This window comes from Centruroides vittatus, unplaced genomic scaffold (genome assembly GCF_030686945.1).
Source record: "Centruroides vittatus isolate TY-2023 unplaced genomic scaffold, ASM3068694v2 contig_474, whole genome shotgun sequence".
NCBI lineage: Eukaryota > Metazoa > Arthropoda > Arachnida > Scorpiones > Buthidae > Centruroides > Centruroides vittatus.
Window position 1 is genome coordinate 2,134,589 of NW_027122266.1, and position 21,477 is coordinate 2,156,065.

General features: G+C 29.1%; 1 protein-coding gene across 2 annotated transcripts in view; it reads right to left on the minus strand.

The window, feature by feature from the left end:
• Positions 1–694: 694 nt before the first annotated feature.
• LOC136977786 (cytoplasmic polyadenylation element-binding protein 2-like) overlaps positions 695–21,477 on the minus strand; it is a 173,168-nt gene continuing 152,385 nt past the window's right edge. For both annotated transcript variants that reach the window (XM_067273345.1, XM_067273346.1), the window contains one exon: positions 695–5,977. In XM_067273345.1, coding sequence (XP_067129446.1) covers positions 5,750–5,977 — 228 coding nt within the window. In that variant the 3' untranslated portion in view covers positions 695–5,749. The remainder of the gene's footprint in view (positions 5,978–21,477) is intronic.

Genomic DNA, 21,477 nt, shown 5'->3' on the forward strand with positions numbered 1-21,477 from the left:
ATATAAATTCATTAACAAATTCCATCATATTCATGGGAAATTTTAATAAAAGTAAGTGTATGTGTATTAAATTAAAAAATTACAACAATGACAATCAAGCCTTGACAATAAAAAATTGTCTCTTGGTGTGCATTTATTAAGATCTACAATAAAGTACCATTACATAAAGATCTTCCAGAACTTGGAAGATTTTCTATTATTTTGTTATTTTACCAAAAACTACAAACCACAAGAAAATGTTAGAACATGCAGCCATAAAAAGCAGAATATTTTTCAATAGTAAAATCTCTTTTAAAAATAAAGGAACAATATTATAACAAAAATAGTATAAACCATATAAGGGGTGTTCTTATTTTCATTAAATTAAAGAACACAGTAATAGGGTTTTCCTCTGTTACAAATGATGTACAAACAGTGACTGCAATGGTAAACAATTCATCCATTGTCAGTCAATTTACTAGATGTGCTAACTTTACCATCCGTGTGGGACTTGTCAAAATATTTAAAGACAAATCCTTGCCATACTGACAATTTTTTTTTATTATTTTTTTTTTTAAATAAGAAACTATAAACTCTGCAATTATGAGGTAATTCTATTATACAATACATAAATAACAAAAACGCACAAAAACATATTAATGTATTACAAAGTTTTCTCTTTACAATATAACAAATTCAAACAAGTCACTTGACATTTTACTGTTGAACACTAAAAAATTTTTTTTATTAAAGATACTCATTTTGAGTTTTTTTTCTTTTTTTTTTTTAAAATGTATCACTTATCACAACCTGCTCTCAACAACACCAAAAATGCCAAAAATTACATATCTATGTTTAATTTTATCAAGAAAAATAGAGATTAGCAGTTTTCTTTTTTATATTTATTATTAATTCCCCATTTGTCCAGCCTGGTCAACCAGTACTAACTGTATACATTTACAATGATTCACAGTCCTGATGAGATGGTTGCACACAATCTCATTATATTTTTTTTACAGTTTGTAAGGACAATTTCTTTATACAACCATCTACTTTCAACATGTATTTCCTACATTTCTCAATATACTATTGCACCTCTGGATTGTAATTGATCCGCCATTAATACAAACGGTAGCGGACTACATATCACACATAGGAATGACAACTGGAGGTATTCGTTACCTCACCTGGGTGTGTACATACACAGGCACCTTACGTATTGCACACTTTCACTGCCGCAGCGTAAAGAACACATGGATGGTTACAGTTATGCACTGTATGGATTAAAGTTTTTCTTAAATTCCCAGGCTGTTGTCCCCAAACATCTAGCAAAATAGTTTCCATTACACACAAACAGCTTCAGGGATAGCTACGCATGCAAAATATTTCAAAAGTACCACGTGCGTAGCACCATACAAAAAATAAAGTTCCCTTCTATAGTGAAACTGTGCTTTAACATTCAGGTTATCAAGAAATGTTCACTTTTCATCCAGAAATACTACAACGGTCAGAAAAATACAAAAATGTGAAACATTATAAACCTTGAGAAATGTAACATTACATACAAAGGTTTTTATTAAAAGATATATTCATTCTGATGTATTTGGGCTCTATTATAATAAAATGTTTAAAAAGCTCTCTGTGTCCATTTTAGACAAAAGATAATAATATATGATAAAAATAAAATAATTCTTACCCACATTCATATGAAACCATCACATGGCGAAATAAATTAATCGTACAATATATATTTATCATTGTTTCATTTCAACAATAACTACCACTATACCTACATTATCATGCCAAAAAGTCATTTATGAAGTGTAGTCATAATGATAAACAGTGACAATCACCATGTGCCTGAGCAATATCCTGTATGCAAGTGCCAAATAATTCACCATTTCCTAAAAATGCAGAAGGAGCATTTAATTTATATATATATATATATATATATCTATGTATATATGTTTCAAATAATTTATGGAAAGAAAGGAATTAGTGTTCTAAAATGTTTTAATTTCAGAATACAGAAAAATGTGGAAGATTTTATTTTATAAACCAATTTTTTATTAAATAAATAAATATATATATATACACACACACACACACACATATATATATATATATGTTTTTGGCACCTACCTACTGTTATACATACTTCAAGAATCTCTACCTTTTTTGAGGCAAATTTAACTGTTTGACATGAACTACTGTACATATGCAAAAAATTTTGCTTTCAGCCTACCAATTTACTTGCACTAGATTTTAATACGTAAATTTCACAATGCCACATCACACATCTTGACTATTGAGGGATGGGAGAAGTAGCACAACACTAAATTTTTAGTGAGATCAACGTATTATTTGAGAATAATGACTAGACGGGAACATTGTTTGTTTTTCAAATAAAAACTATAAATAAATAAATAATAAAATTCCCAATAATACTGTTATTTTTAATAATTCTATTTAAGACTTAGTTATACAACATCAAAAATTTTCCATTTAACCATTAAAGTGGTAAAAAGTTTTAATTTTATAACTTTGAACTATTTAAGGATGACTAGAAAAATTTTAAAGAAAAAAGAATAATATTCTAAATAGTGAACCACATATCATATTGCACAGTAGTAACAGATATATTTTTTATTTGTTAACACCCCCTTATTTTTGAGCAGCAGAGAAATATGACTGCTGATATGTGCTATATTTAAGTATACGCCTGTGTTTGGCATAGTGCTAACATGTTTAGCCAGTGACCAAAATCATATCTTTAATTATTAAAGCATCGGTAAGATATAAATATATTTCGGCACAACACTGGTCACTTTTTGGTGTTACAAAGTCTGGTATATTTTGTGTTGTGTAGTTTAAAACAATGACTATAGCTATGCAATTCTTGATGCTTTAATTAGTAAAAATATGGATTAATTTATGCTTTTTTTATTCCCTTAATTTTCACTGGAAGGGCTATAAACAACAACAGGAATATCAATCAAGAAAAATAATTGTTGTGAAAATATTGGCTTAGATATGAAAAACCCTACATTGATGCAACAATGTTAGATATACAAAGGAGGGATGAAAACTGCAGGTGAATCATTTCAATCAAGTGGTCTGAAATATGCTTAGCATTTGCATGGTGGTCGTTGTTTCACTGTCTTGAGCTGGCATGCTAACAATCAGGTACAGTTTAAAATGATACCTGCTCCCTGAAATCTGGAGCTTTTAAATGATGGACAAATTTCCAACAACTACTATACAATCAAATCCGTTGTACTTGAGTTGCTGTTGTACAATGAATTGTGCCATCAATCGGGCATAAGATGAGGTATCAATAAAAAAATTCATGGTTCACTCCAAACAGAACCATATATAGATAATTTTCAGATTGTTACTTGAAATATTGGAATATGAATTGGAGTGAAAATGTAAGATTGTATTTTTTTTTAAATATATATACAGTACATGTATATATATATATATATATTTTTATTTATGTATTTTATATAAATTCATATCATTTATACTATAAATATATTGGAACGGAATGGTATAATGCTAAGGGTATTTCTTTAAAACCAACCTTAATTTCAAAATTACAAAAAAATATAAATATATATTTAACATCTAAAAAATTTGTGAAACTGACATGCAGGAGGCATATATAAATAAGTTTGTTATTTTATATTAAAAATGTTAAATATTTACCACATGACCAATAAACAAAAATGTAACAAGTTTTCCAAAATACAAAAAACGATGACATCTCTATGAGAAACTTCTGTATAAATCAGTACTACAAAATGGTGTAAGAGGATTTTAAATATATATATATATTTGTTTTTTGTTTTTTTTACTTACACTTATGATTCTATAAGCTATTTAACTTTAAAGGTATATTAATGACTAGATTGACATCACATTTCTGATTGTCCCTACTGCTACCAGAAACATATATAATTTTATTTACTATAAAAATAAAAATAAAAAAGAAAATAGTAATAAAGTCAAGATAGTTTATGTGCATAGAGATGAGACCAATTATAGCAATAAACAATGGAATATATATATATATATATCTACAATTCATACATTGACAGACTAGAAGTATAATTTTAAATCTTACCAAAAAAGTTAAAGTGGAGTATACTATTAATATTATTACTTTCTCCCTATACAATAAAATAAAGTATTTGGAATAAAATCTATGAAAAAATTTTCATTGTTTAGCATTAGACATAAGCAAGGATGTGCACTGATTATCCATACATCTAAGAGTGACAACTTTTGCCAAGTGATAAATACCAGTTACACAGCATATTAAAAAGAGACAAGGTGTTTACCTTGAAACATTTTGGCGAGATTTGGATGCATGACGTAACGGTACTTGTACACATGACAAGGTTTAAAGCAAAGCATGCAGCAATTAACCAATACAGAGAAGTTCAAAACCTGAGCATATATACTAAGAATGAGGAAGAATATTTTTTCTTTATATATCTTAGGAACTACAGGCATGTATGACCCACTGCTACACAACCAGAAATAACTACATTTTTTTTAAAATAACAAATAGTGCTTATGTTTATATTCTTAGTTTTACAGAAAAAGTCTGTAAAATAATTTATATGCACATTTCAAATTTACAACAAATGAAAATAAATATTTGTCTCTTGTAACCTAGGAGAATATCATCAAATATTAGATGCTATATTTTTAGAAAAATTATTAAATAACTATATTTAAAAATGTTAATATATGTTGATGAATTTTAAGAAATAATACAATGTGATGCGCACAGAATTTATATTCTCATAGTTTTCAAGAGACAATTAAAAACATAAAATAAAATAAAAATCAAACCACAAAAACTCAACATACATTCACTTTCCACTGTTTATATGTATATAAATATATCTAAATTATTTTTAAAAACTGTTTTCAAAGAATAACAAAAACCTAAATGTGAAATATTTAAAAAATAATTGGCAAAAATTTATTTTTATATAATATTTTTTCTCTTAAAAATAGAATTAAATTAAAATTTATTTAAGAAACTATATAACATCTTGTTTAAAAAGACCAGCATTCATTTTCTGAGAGTAAATAGTTTGAATGTGGTAATAATTAATAAGGTACCAAAAAACATTTGCCACTGGTTGGCAAGATCAATTCATTTAAATATATTATAATACTTAAATTATGTTCTATCATTGTGTGAATATTTTGAATGCCTAAATGAAAAATGCCATGTAGATTGCTAGATTAATAATAATTTTAAGATAGAAATTGATTTTAAGATGGCAATTTTCTATTTTTTATATATATATATTTTTTTAATTTGAGAAATATATATCAATGGTAAGGCTATAATTATTGCTCAGGTGACAAATTTTTTTGAATTTGTTTTGTGAATATTAAAGCATTAATGAATACATCTATCTGGCAACAATTTTACTAAAGTGTAGGGAACTTCCAAGGCAACAATCTTCAACCTCAGAAGCTAATTTTGTACTGCTGGCACTATTTTAAGGTGACTAGTAAAAGAAGTCAATAGTTAGAATGTGCTTCATGATCATCAGCTTAAATAATTATATTAATCATTATCCAATCAGTATTATTATATCACCATATGATAAGAACAGAACAATTCTTTTCCTATCTTTCAGCTAGGAATATTTTTAAAGGCTATTTGCAAATATCAGTGATGAAGAGCCTTATTTTTTCAGCAGCAATTTTTTATAACAACAATTTTTAATTTTAGTGTCTAACACCATCGAAAAGGTACAGCACGAGGTCGATCTGCCCCTTCTTTTACTAAAGGCTTATGAAATTCACGACCTGGCCGTGAATGAATGGTTGCCCAACAATGTTCACAGTAGTACTGTAGACATGTAACATTGGCGCAGAAGAATGGAGCAAACTTGCCACTACAGCGAGCTCCCTGGCATTCATCACACATTTGATCATCTAAAACATAAGGTTTAACTTCAACCTGTAATGAGAAAAAATTGTATTTAATGATTTAAAATTATTTATGATTGTAAAAATTTAAATTAATAATAGTCATTTAATTATATAATATGTTTAAAAATATATTTATAATAGTAACAACAAATTTATAATAAGAGAAAAAAATTCATTATATACAGTATATAAATTAGGTAAAAGTTTAATTTGCAGAATATTAATAGACTAACATTTAGTTGATTATTTAATTGTTACTTCATTACTATGCAAAATTATTATTTGATAAGTGTATGTGATCATTCAGCTAGTTTTATGCTATATTTTGATTAATAAAAATATACAGATAATATTTTTTTTATTAAAACAAGATTTGGTCAGTAATATTTTGGTGCAGTGTTATTTATTAAGTGTGATCAAAAAAGGATTTTTACTTAAGCAAAAAAAAAAATAAATAAAATAAACTTGTTAAATAAAAAAAACATGTTCGGTATAATGTAGGTGTAATAGAAAAAAATTATTTTTATTTGATTGTTGTTGAATCCAGTGTGTAAAATTTGGTTATTTGTTGCTTCACTATGTTGATAACTTGTGACTCTTCTGTATTAATACTTAAGATAGTTATATCTATTTAAGTTATGGAAATATACTTTTAAGGAAACTTTTAATATCATAAATACTCTCCACATCGATGGAGCATATAGTCTATTATTAGTCAAAAATAAATCATTTAATTGGTATTTTCATTAAAATAATCAGAACTTATGTGAAATTATTAGAGAACTCTAATTTATTACAAATTAATTTGTTTTTACAACTATAATTTCTATTTATTTACAGGTTTGCCACATACAACTTAGTACTTTTAAAACACAGTTTCGCTCTAACATGGTTTGAAAATTGGGGATATCCCCACACAATACGACTTCTACTTTCACTCTAACATGGTTTCAAAAATCCACTAACAAAATTTCATAATTTTTAAGTGTAAACTCCATCATTTGATTTTTTTATTCAAGCAAGCATGTGTGTTGTCTCAAATTTGCTCACGGATTTTAGATTATTGAAATTTTCAAACTGTTTTGTGCCTTATGTCAGGTTTACTTTAATAAAAATCGATATAGTTTTTTTCTTCCTGGTCCTAGCTTTCCTATCAACCAGGTGTCGTCTTTAAGACCCACTGTTTTTTGTTTTTATAGATTAAATAAACTTTACTAAATACAAAGAATAAGCATTTTTAAATAAATGTGATTAAAAATGCTATTAAACTTTTTAAAACTGTAGGTAAGTAATTATTTGTAAAATGACAAGCAAAATATGGTCGTATCTTGGTACTTGACTGAACAAATGCGACCTGCTAGAACAATTTTTTTGATTAATAACATATTTTTATTTCATCATCCATAAAAAATTTTTATGAAAAAAGTAAAAAATATGAAAATGTTTCTGATACTTCTGATCAAGATCAACAAAAAACTGAGATGATGGCAATACTTTGTAAAAAGAAAATGCCTTAGTTTACCTAAAATTAATATTAATGTGTAATACAGTGCTTTTAATTGTAATTGTTAATTAATTATTGATTACAAAAAACAATAGTAAACTTTTGCTAACTTCTAGAATGTAATCCTATGTTTTGCATTAATCTTTTGTTTCATATGGGACAGCAGATCCTACTAATGCAATTAAGAGTTAATAAAGTATCATAATTATTAATTTGCTTTGCTTAATTAATAATCTTTGTATTCATTTTTTATGTCAATGCATGTGATCAAATAAATTATGTTAACTATTATTGCATTATTTTAAATTACAGTACCATATTGAATGCAATAACATATACTAAAACAAGATTTTTTTTTCCCTAAATATTTTGTTTACATGTAGTAAATTACAGGTATACCTCGCCTTACGTCGGTAATTGGTTCCAGGAGAGGTGACGTAAGTTGAAACTACGGTGGAAAATGCCAATAACGAGCACTTAAAGATCGCTAAATAAGATGATAACACAGAAACACAGATGTTTTCATGTTTCATTCTCTAGGATTTATGATGATTATATTAACATTTACTGTAAATGTACATATTTTAATATGATTTTATGTGCTTTTAATGCTTTTCTAGTGATATTACGACTTCAATATTTGTGGCAGACGAATGTAAAGTCGAATAAAATGACTTAAACTTGATTTTTATTTTTCCATATACTTTTTTGAGTAACTTGAGTGTACCTGTACTGTGATTTAATGACATCTGATAAAACAAAATTAATGGAAATATGACATAAAAATAATGTCATAAAGTATACAAATTTTCATTTTGTACATTTGACACTTTGATCATTCAATATTTTCCTTTTTTACATTTCAAAGTATAACCATAATCACATAACAATGGAATCTTAACAATCTGTTCTCAAAATCTGCTAGCAGTTTCTGACGGTTGTAGGGACAAGCTCCTATATCTCATGAAACATACTTTCCAGGCCACAACCGACTTTAAAGGTGGTATGCTGTGGTATGTTCAGAGCATGTGCAAATTCAATGTTTTTCCTCCTTATTAGATCATAAGTTACAGGCAGAGTATTCTTTCTTCTCTTTTTCATAAACTCTAGAATATTTCATCCAAATCTGAATGTCTTCCAAAGTACCATAAAAGAAATTTAGTGGAGCTTTTTGAGCTCCACTAAATTTCTTTTATGGTACTTTGCATACTAAAATAGTCTGCTAATGCTGTTTCTATATCTGGACATTGCTTTCTGCCATATCAAACTTTTGTCCAAACTTTTTCATAAAAGACAACTATCCACTTAAACTTAGCTTCATATGAGATCCCATCCGCTAAACATAATTCACTTGGCTTGATATACAGGTAACTCCTGTATAACATGGAAGTTATGTTCCAAAAAATTGCCTTGTTATGCGAATCCGTGTTATACGAAACAAAGAACTAGTATGAAAAGGGGGTTAGGTTCCAAAAATTAAAAAACATGTTATTATATTTTCATAATTAAAATAAATATCTTTATTAAAATTTTCTTAAGAAGTGATACATATTAATATAAATTAAACAACACCAAAAGCAGAAGCGTCGAGATCTGGCAACACTGAAACAAGTTTTGAGAAGGACCACGTGTATTGACAGAAGGTGGGAAAATAAAATTTACATACTGTACTTAAATACTAATAGTTCATGAAAATTATGCAGGAAAATCTGATAGTACATACGTGCTAAAATGAAAAATGTCAAATGATGTATCTTTTGCACTTAAAAGCTTTATCACGTTTATTGAATTGTTGTATGAGGATTTCCCTAATTTCAAATTAGATAAATTCGCTTTTAATAGTTTTTATTACATTTCGTGTTGTATGAAGGTTTTTACCCAATTCTTGAACCGTGTTAGAGTGAATTCGTGCTATAAAAGCACCGTGTTATACGGGGGTTACCTGTAGTTCAAAAGAACAGAACTGTTCTAAACTAAATCCAAAGCCAAAGTAATGGGAGAGACATGTACTGCACCAAGTCTATACAAGCAAAGTAATACAGTCAATTCCATTTAATTTGGCCACCAATTAATTGGGGCAGCCGCTTTATTGGGCCATATCTCAAAGAATGGAAACCAAACAAATAAATTAATACATAATTTAAATGCTTAATTGGGACGGTAGCAGAAAAGGAATTTAGCAATTTTTGATATATTTTAGGGATCTTCCAAAAATATGTCAATACTACATACACATAATTTTGGAGACAATAAAAGTCCAAGTAAAAGGGGAATATTAGAATCAGGAAAATAGGATACTGAAAATAAAATTTTTGTTAAAAATGATTATGCATTATGGTTAGATTACATTTAGTTATTAATAATGAATACATTAATTGGAATTTTAAAATACAATGAATACCAATTAAAAAGAAAGAAAATCAAACTGGAAAAATGTACAAATATTAATCACCTAGGTAACCTTTGCTTTATTCCAGTAGAACATTAACAAAGACAATTATTTTTGAACAGCTTGCTTTGAACTGCCCTGCTTCAGATCAGTTACAAATGCATTCTGTTTAGAATGCTTATTCTATAGCATTCTACATTCAAACTCAATTCAAAATTTAAACTACAGGTACTCCTCCCTTTATGACCGAGTTCCATTCAAACAACTACGTCGTTAAGCAAACTGGTTGATAAGCAAGGAGCTTGCACAAAGAATACAGGATCATTGTAAAATTATACAAATTATGCAACAAACTTCAAATTTATTCATAAAAAGATTATTATAGTATGCTATTAGCCTATTATAGTACATGCAAGCCTATTATAATATGCTTAGTGCGCATGTCACCATTCGCCACTGACCGACACTCAAGCTGAGAAAGGGGATTCCCCGAATTGCAGGTTGAGACTCAATTGGTCATAAGTGCGAGTGGCCGTTAAGCAGATAGGTCGTAAAGTGAGGAGTACCTGTATTTTGAAATGTATGAACTTATACACTTTATCACTAATATATTTTACACAATTTTATATTAATACCCCATCATTAAATTAAGTTATTGTAATAATCTTTTTTTTTTTCTCAGGCTACATTAGAAAGCTTTCCCAGCACAAGTTAATGAATTGGCACCCCATATATTAATATACTCCTTCAACGCCATTTTAAATATCTCTAACATGTCTAAAACTTCAGTTTCTTCTCTACTAAAACATTTTTAAATTAATGCTGCTTGCTCCAGTTTAGTTTCAATTCCTGGTTCCAAGACATATATGGATAGAATTGTTGTTTGTTTCTCTCTCTCAATATCATATTTGTGTTCTTTAATCCTGCTGTTAAGAAATATGTTTGTGGCTCCTATGTAAATTAAATCCTTGTCAAATTGTTATCTGTTAACAGTACGCCATAAATTCCAGGAGCTTTGGCCCAATCTATAGTATCTTTGTCATTTTGTAGCATTTGGCATACTGTGCTGCCCCTTTTATATGCTAGATCCATTCTTCCCTTATGTGTAATTTTTTTATATATTGATTTCAGGCTCTTGTATTATTCTACTATTGTTTCTAGACCCAGCTGGGGTATCTTTTTTCTCCTGGGATGGTACCTTGTCATACATATACAGTCAAACCTGTTTTTATGCGCTCTTTTTATGTGCGATTTTTATTTGTGCGATTTTTTTTAATGCGAATTTTTAATTTGTGCGGTATAGTTGGCGACTAGTCTCATGCGATTCGTCATGTCTTACGTTGACTTATTATAGCTAAATAAACTTATTATAGCATAAATGCACTTATTATAGTAATATTATTGCATGAATATGCGAAAAATGAAATAATTTGCTTTTTAAGTCAACAAAACACCACCTGGACAAAAATATGTAAAACAGACGATAGACCAGACGATGCAGTCAAGTGCTGACATCTGTTGTCAATAAATTCTATTTCGTACGGTTTTGAGTTATTTTCTACGTGAGACTTTTTTTATGCGTTCCCTATTCACCGCATAAAAAAAAATATTTTTTTAATTGTGTTGCGAAAACTATTTTTTACAGCCATTCGTGAAGTTTCGTGCGATTTCTTTTTATGCGTTTTTTTTAATGCGGTCCCTATCCCCCGCATAAAAACAGGCTTGACTGTATTTTTTTGCTAAATTTTCTGTAAGTTTTATTGAGTATCCATGTACTGTTGCTATTTTCTTTATGTGAATAAACTCTATGATCGTATTCTCAAATATTTGTGCAATGGATAAATGCCCTTCTAACTCATGATCTAAAAGCAGCTACTTTATATCTAAATCAATCATTTGAATGCCAGAATGAATAAAGGAATTATTCTGATTTATAATATACATTGGTATGTATGCCCCTTCTTTAAATTTTATTTTATTATCCAAAAATGGACAGATGTGTTCCATTTTTAGGATAAGGCCATACAGATTCATGTTAACTCTGTTGAAAAAGAGATTTATATCTGGTTTATTTGACCAAATAATGAGGATATTGTCTATGTATCTATTTTATAATGTTATGTTTTGGATGTTTTGGGCATATTCTGGTATTATTTTGCTTCCTAGATTATGTATGACCAATTTGCACAAGTTCTCTGAAAGGGGGCTACTCATTGGAATGCCCCATTGTTGTATATACATACTGTTGTTGAATTTAAAAACCATTGTATTAGCATAAAATGTGTGCTATTTCTAAAATACCCTGATGATGCAAACCACCCTATCTTACCTCTTAATAAAAAATCTCTCAATGTGCAAAAACATGGTTCTATATATACATAGGGATTTTTTTAAAACTCTTTCTACCCTGTGGGCACTAAGAGGGCCTCTTTTTAGCAAGCCCATTATAGGCTTGGCCAGGTCCACAATGGGGCAGCCCGGTGGTGAGGGATGGGGCCCGACATATCTGGTTGGATGACTGCCCCGAAAAATTTCAGGGGATATTTCAGCCTGTTTGGATTCAAACCAGGGTCCCCCAGAGCAGTAGGCTGCCACGTTGTCCGCTTGGCCATCCAGCCAGTATATGGAGGGGTTTAGTGACTGAAAATTTAACATTATGATACATTCATCATCAACTAATGCTATTTAGTTTAACTTATAAACTAGTTTTTGTGGATCATAAATTCATAACCTTGCAGATGTATGGCCAATAATTCATGTATTTTACATTCTACGGGATTTGTGGGACCTAGCTTTATCCACAATAGTTCTTAGTTGTTTTTCCCTGAATTGTGTGTTTTCACAAATGTGAGTAGTCTAGGTGTATTGGAATGAAATATCAGCTGAGTGCAAGTCATTGCAACATAAGTTACAGACTCTATGTTTAAGAAAAGCAACTGGGTGTGAAATTTTATTATATGCTTAGTTTATGCTAAATCTATGTTTTATTGACATTTTAAAAAAGCTCTGATTTAGGTTAATATTAGGTTAATAGGTTATAAAAACACTTCTTTCATGGCATAAAAGTTATTAAAAAATCACTATTACAATTGTAAATTTAGAATTAATTTAAAATATCATTAAAAATATACTGTAAAAGAATAATAACCATCATTATAAAATTAACATAAAAATAAAATAAGAACATCTAATTAAAAGCATTTAGCAAAATAAATTTATTTTTAAAATATAAAAATTGCATTCACTGTCAAATAAAAGCAAAATATGTTTTTATTTAAATTAAATGTTTGTTAGGGGACATGATTGAGATTAATTGAATCATTGATGACATTCCAAAATAGCAATCATATCATTCAATTATATTAACTTGTTTTTTACATTTTTATTGTGTATAAAAATTTATAAACTATAAAAAGTTTAATTTATTATAATGTATATCATCTATATTTATTATGTTCCAGTAACAAATACATCTTTGAAATCCCAACTGAAATTTATTCAGCCATGTTTAAAAGCTTTCCTAAGGTTGTTCTTAATCAAACATTAACTTGTGTAAAAGAGCAAAAAAATAATACATAATACTCCTGTGATCAAAAGGTATTGGGAATGATTCAATAACACACATAATTTGAATTTATTCATCAAAATTTATTTCATCCCCTTCAAATTAATCCCTCCATTGCAATGCACTTATGCCAACATTTTTCCAATCCTCAAAAACATGCTTTAAAGTCATTTCTGTGAAACCCCTTCAGGACTTGCAATGAATTTTGTTTTATGACATCAATCAACTCAAAATGATTACAATGAAGTGGAAATTTAAGATGGGAAAAACAGGAAAAGTCAATGGAGCCATATCAGGTGAATACAGAGCTTGCAGAACTGTATTTTTTGAATTTCTGACCAAAAATCCACAAACAAGTGCAGGTGCATTATTGTGGTACAAAATCAGTGAGTTTTCTTGCGACAAATCAGAACGTTTTCTATGAAATTCATAAAGTGTTTGCATGAAGCAACCATTGGAAACAATTTATGATGCACAACATCATGACAATCAAACAGGCAACAAAACCTTGATTTTTGACTGACTTTGACATGATCTTTTTGATCCCACTTTATCATTTGAGTGCCATTCACTTGAGCTGTTTCGGTTTCAAAAGCATAGATTCATATTTCATCACCCATAATGATGCATTTTAAGAACAATTCATCTTGAAAAAGCATTTATTTGGCCACTCAAATACGTTATTGTTTTTGGAAAAAATTCAACATTTTGGGATTCAAGAAGTGATGCACCACAAGCCCAAATCATCTTTTAAAATTACTTAACAAGATCCAAACATCATCTCTAATTGTTAAACAATAATCGAGCACCAAATTTCTGACTTCAGCAATGTGGTGTTCATTAGTTGAAGTGGATGATCTAACAGTGTGTGGTTAACTTTCAACATGTTCTCTGCCTTCCTTGAACATCTTGTACTACTTGAAAACTCTGTTTTTTGATGGACTATTGTCACCAAAGGCTTTTTGCAACATTTCCAACATTTTTGTAGCAATAATTCTATTGCAAAAATGAAATTTAATGCATGTTCTTTGCTCAATGATACTCAACATTTGAAAACTTGCAAGCACAAAAATTCTTTAAACATAAAACAAACATTTATTTGCAATCAAAAACAGACAATGACATATGTATTGCTGCTAAATGTCAATGAAAGTTGTATCAAACAACAAAAATATGATGATTGTGTCTGTTGCATGCATACAGTTTAAATGAACCATTCCCAATACTTTTTCATCACAATAGTATTTTTAAATCATAGAACATTGGTCAAATTCAAAAGTATTAGAACATACAACAAACAAAAGATGAAATAAAAGAAATAAGAAAAATGTAAATCAAAAATACATTAAAATTAAAACAAGGGAAGATATTTGGAGAAAAACTGTCAAGAGATTTCATATAGTGATATCTAAGCAAAAGAAATTATTTCAATGTACATCAAGTTTATAGATTCAACTCATAGCAAGGATTTATAGATTTCTAGTTCTCTGTTTTAAGTCAAAGTTGTGATAGCCAGTTTTATAATCCTTGCCTCTTGAACAGAATTTCTCAAACTATGGATCATGTTAAAATTTTAATGAGTTGTGAAATGAAACTACCTTCTGCAGAAATACCTGTAATACAAGTATTACTAAAATATTCTCTAAGAACTAGGAACAATAGATGCATCTGTTAAGTACTGAATATTTATTAACAATTTTTTTTCTTATAATTATTATCGTCATTTAGTAATAAAGTTAAGATTATAGGATGTGCATATATGAAATTGATTTCTCTTTTCTATTTTGAATAACATCAAAATAGATATTTAGAAACAGTCATAGTCATAAAGCCATTTAAATTGCAATGGTTTTGAAAATATTCCTTGCTTATTCAAACTTTTAGGTTTATTATCATACATAACAATAAATTATAAAACATAAATAGCAGATGAATTTTGACACAAGTGGATCAATAAATAATTTTAAAAAAATTTTTTTTTTGTATATACAAAATGAAATTGACAAAATCTTACAATCTGAAAAATACAATTTAAAAAAGGGTTCACTAAATTTATAAAACAACTTGTAATATTTTTCAAAGTAAATAGACTCCTGAATAATTTTGAGATAGTCTGTTTTATTTACAATTGTCAGTCTTACATTTTGTAATAGTTACATTTCAATAATAAAAACTGAAATTGAAGTAAGTTATTTGTTACAAATTGAAATTGGCCTGAACCTATCTTAATAGAAATGTACTCAATGTTACATTTCACACACAGAAGTTATTATCAGGGCTGTGGAGTCAGTAGATTTTTACATGACTCCAACATTTTCTTATGATTCGACTCCAACTCCGACTAGCGACTTGTTAACAAAGTAGGCCCGAAAATTCTGACGTCATCACGTGACCTCAGAATATTAGTATCAATAAATATAGTTCTAATAAAGATAGAATGTAGAAACTTTTTTTTATTCCAAAGCTAAAATGTTCCTCAAAGTAATGAGTCAATATGATAATTTTTACTTTTCTGTTGTTATATATAACAGAGGAAAAGTGTAGCAATCGTTCAAAAAATGATCCCACCCGAAATCTTTGCATTTTTGAACTCAGGGCACCTCAAAATGTCGAGATATGCAAAAAATTCAGTTTTTTTTCTGTATGTATGAATGTTAGACTGTATGGGAGGCATGATTTTGAATCAGAGTCGGATGGTTTAACACAGGAGTTACTAAGCTTGAAAATGGTTGAACTAAATTGGTTGGTACTCATTCTAACATCTGTTTGCACTTCTCTACATTTTGAGGCTTCCCGAGTCCAAAAGCGTAAAAATCTGAAAAAGTCATTTTTTTGACTGATCGTCATTCTTTTCTTTTGTTATAGACCTATACTGTATAACAGCCAGGAAAGTAATAATAATGACGATTCTGATTATTTTTAAAAAAATACAAAATAAAACGATTTTAAAAAATTAATTAAACATTAAAATTTGACATATCTACTGAATATATAAGTTCACATTTATTGACATGTTTGATGATGGCATTAGTATTTGGTAAGCATGCATGAATAAAAATAGTAAATACATTCTTATACAAACAAATTAGTTTAATAAAAATGTTGTACAGTACATAATATACAAGTATATTGGGTAATATATAAGTATACAGATACATTAAACTAAGTCAAGAATGAGAAATATAACATTTAGACTGGTAAAAAAGAGGTTGCTTATTTTGCCATGTTGATTAATTTATTATTTTTCATCTCTGTTATAAACTGAATTACTCCTTACAAAAAAAATCACTTCTATTAAGTCAGCATTCACTGAAGCTCTTAGATCATATTTAATAATTTTAAGAGCAGAAAATAAATGCTCTAATGAAACTTGGTTAGTGACAATGCTGTGACAATCAATGTTGTATTTTGGATAATGTCTGGATAGTGCAGTATTGCCGTTTTAACATCCAAACTTGAAGAGTGGTCAATATGATTTATTTTTTCCAGTGCATAATAAATATCACTTTCAAATTTTGTAAGATTTCCTTTTCTGTCTGTACTCACATTAGAACTCAAGCTTAATTTTGAGGGTAGAGACAAGTCTTATAAAAAATAAAAAATAAAAAACTAGCAGTTGAGCCAGATATTGCTCATGCAAAAAGTAATGATAACGAAGATTAAGATATTCAGATTATAGCCGATTTTACCCATTTTCACTGGGTGCAAGAATTAGGTTCTCTCTCTTCCAAGACTAATTAGAGAATTTTTAGATGGGACTAAAAGTACGTTCGATTTTTCACAAAAACAAAATACCGCATCTAAAATAGTACAATAGAAACGGAGATCTTCAGGTAATCCTTAACCTTCTCCCTCTTCACCTGTGAGAGGAATTTCGAAAAATTCCTTCTTAGTGTACATTCTTATGACGTATCCTAACTGTGTACCAAATTTCAACTCTTAACCATTTGAACTCTGAGCTTATCATTATTATTATTATTAACTCATCTCGATTATATTATAAATTGTGAATGTTAATAACGAGTAAAATATTCATTAACTCTGATCACACTGGAGATATGACACATGACCCCTTCTATGTCTCTACTCTGTTGACCTTTAATAAAGAACCAAAATTGAATAGCATTAATGCCCTTTATACACATGCTACTGTGCCAAATTTTGTTTCTTAAACTTTACTCATTCTGAGATATTGTTTAATAGTTCAGAACAGAATAAAGAAATGAAACAAATTAGACACCAATATATGCACATGGACGCGCAAATTTTTCCCTGTTTTTACATTTTTTGGGTTCGAGAGATCTCCAATCGTATAGATTTGCAAAACACTTGAAGAGTCAAATGTGACACGATTCAAATACTTTTTCGTTTTTTATATACATAACAAGTTGGGAAAGTAAAAAGAAGTCAGAGTTAGGATTTTTGATACTCTGACTAAAATACCAAAACTCCACGACTCTGACTCTGACTCCAACTCCACATCCCTGGTGATTATCAATAATGCATAATTTTATTTTGTTATATAATACTGGAGTAAACTGGAGTAACTGTTTATATAATAAACAGTGACTCCAGTTTACCAGGATTTTTTAAGAATTTTATATTACAGTCAAACCTGTTTTTATGCGGGGGATAGGGACCGCATTAAAAAAACGCATAAAAAAATCTCACGAAACTTCACGAATGGCTGTAAATAATAGTTTTCGCAACACAATTAAAAAATATTTTTTTTATGCGGTCAACAGGGACCACATAAAAAAGTCTCACATAGAAAATAACTCAAAACCGTACGAAATAGAATTTATTGACAACAGATGTCAGCACTTGACTGCATCGTCTGGTCTATCGTCTGTTTTACATATTTTTGTCCAGGTGGTGTTTTGTTGACTTAAAAAGTAAATTATATCATTTTTCGCATATTCATGCAATAATATTACTATAATAAGTGCATTTATGCTATAATAAGTTTATTTAGCTATAATAAGTCAACGTAAGACATGACGAATCGCACGAGACTAGTCGCCAACTATACCGCACAAATTAAAAATTCGCATTAATCGCAAAAAAAATCGCACATAAAAAGAGCGCATAAAAACAGGTTTGACTGTATAAACATTTGGGTTGTGGAATCATTACAAACAAATATATTGGGTCACTCAAGCAAAAAGTGAGAAACACTGCTCTTAAAGATTAACTTTCACACTGAGATATGGTATAGGCCAGGGATGTCCAACCCACGGCCCACTTAACATTTTTATGTGGCCCACTGCACCCTAAATTTTTTAGGTACATTTTCATTTATTTTGGTAAAGAATGTTGTAAAAATTATTCTCGTTTCACTGGATACACTTTAATGTAATGATGTAATTGGTGCTAGAAAACTGTATTACCCCACACATGCATAACATACTGTTGTGAACAATTCTTTTTGTGCATGAAAAACATCAAAACTGCTAAAAGAAATAGGTTGAGTAATTCCCATTTAACTAACATTCTTAGAATTAAGACTAGTATGATAAAAGCAGATATTAACAATATTATAAAAGGAAGGCAATGTCAAAAATCACATTAAATTTATTTTTATTTTGTGTGTGAGTATAATTTTTTTTTACTGTCAATAATACAGTATTTTATGCAATTATATATACGTTGTTAAAATTTAATTTCAAACATTTTAAAAGCATATATTTATATAAAGTACCTTTGTGGCCCGCTGAATATATGTAAATTTCTAATTTGCCTCATTAAGAAATAAGGTTGGACAACCATGGTATAGGCAGTGACAAGGAACACATTTTCATTTTGTATTTCCTGATCACTGCTTTGAGAGTGAGAAGTGGCTCCAATATACTCCAGCTCAACATTAAACTTATAATCTTTTCATGCAATACTGTATCATCTAGGTATGTGGAGTCAGTTCAGTAGTCTTTCGCCATTCCCTTATATTAAAGCTGTTTCTATATATATATACATATATATATATATATATACAGTAAGACCCCGCTTAACACGGGGGATGCATTCCTAGACAACAAAACACTAAATGAAACAGCATTAAACAACATCATTTTCACATAGAGTAAATAAGGATAGGAGAACATGCGACCAAAAATAAACAAATTTTAATTCTGTGTGTACCGTCCTTATAATCCAAAAAAATAATTCTGGTAGACGATCATACAACAATGGTTAGGAAATTTACGATTTATTTACAGGGTTTTTTATTGAAATGTATTTTGGGTTGGCTTATGTTCCCAACCCCTCTTCAGTGCTGTCAAAGAATACAAATTATGGTAATTTTCCCGACAATATTAAATAACATGTAAGGTGGAATACAATAATATAAAACTTACATATTATATGATGGTACATCTTAAAATTATGTTTCTATATTTTAATACAGGTGTACAACGATTCTCTATAACATAAAAACATTTTTAAAAATTTATTGCGATTAATACAATTTGATAAAATATGTACAGTTATTCAATTTAGATTTTTTACATAAAAAGTTACATTTGTAGTAAATCTGTATTATTTCCAATGAGGTAAAGTAGAGTAAAAAATAACTACAGGCGTTTATCCGGTCTTAACCGAGTTACAGTATACATAACTCAATAAACAAATCTTACTTTAAGTTTAAGTTATTTTTACATTAATTTATATAATAATATATGTTAAATAACACATAAATATGTGCACACAGAAATGTAAAGTTTATTTTTTGTGATGAAGGATATGACTTTTCTAAAATTCTTGTTTTTTTTTTTTTGCAATAAAGTCGTGAAGTTTTATTTGTCGCTTTTTTCTTTCCTTAAGCAAATGTCGGTAGCAGAAGATCGCATCCAAAATGCCTTGTTTTGCTTTTGCACTCCTTTCAAAATCTGGTTACAGTTTGATCAATGATTTTGGTTGTTGTTACTAAACTTTCACTAAGGAAATTTGTAGAGAAATTTTTTGGGTTCTTCATTTTCAGAATCTTTATTTTCTAGTTCTACATGAATTCCTTGTTCTGCCAGTTCTTAAAAGTTGTCATTGATAAGACTCTCACCAAAAACCTGCTGTAACTCCTCAATATCCTGCTCATCTACATCTCCTAGTCCTGCTGTATCGATTAGGTTGAGTTTGGTCAATCTAATGATACAGCAATAGACTCTTCTTGTTGAGAATTCTTGGATTCCTTCAGCCATAACTTCTTTCACACTTTGTTCGTGCATTTATCAGTTAATTCTTGCCAAGCAAAGTTGATATTTCCTATGGCATTCATGATGTTATATTTTTCCAAAATTGCACAAAACAAACATAGATTTAAGGAAAGTACAGTGCTACGACGAATTGCCACCTTTTGCTGATTGGTTCATGTTCATAAATAATTGTATTATATACTAATCAATGAAATGCTGAGATAATTGAAATCAGCGTAAATTTTGAGCTTTTTTTTATGCTTCGGGCAGACCGTGTTATATCGAATCAGTGTTAAGTGGGATCTTACCGTATATATATATAAATAAATGAAATCAATTTGATCAATTTTAACTGTGTGAAATTTTTTTATAATTTACCATTTATTCTACTGAAGTTTATTCAAGCCAATACACTGTTACTTCTGTGGTGGAGTGAAACAATATGTAAGGAAGACTCGAAAATTTTATATTTTTGTAAATAGTCATAAATTCAATTCTAAATGAAATCCTTTGACAATGTTTTCCTCCAAACATCCTCTCTTGTTTAAATTTTATTTTATTTTTGACAAGACTATGTCTTGTTTATAAAATTATACTGCCGGCTGGGTAACCAGCTTAGAGGTATGAAGGAATATATGTTAGGAGTTGAAATTTGGCACAGAGTATTAAGTGCCCAAATCATGCGCGCATAAAAAAAAACCAGACTTGTAGGTAGTCAGGGAACCAAGATCTGAGTCTAAATAAAATACAAAATAGCAACACTCTCTTCAAACAGGCAGTAGTGCAAGATTTGTGCATGCTTTGCTCGTTGGGAAGTTCAAAAAGTGAATGTTGCTAAATCGAATTTTGACAAACGAATCTTTGAAAAAACCCATTTACCTGTTCC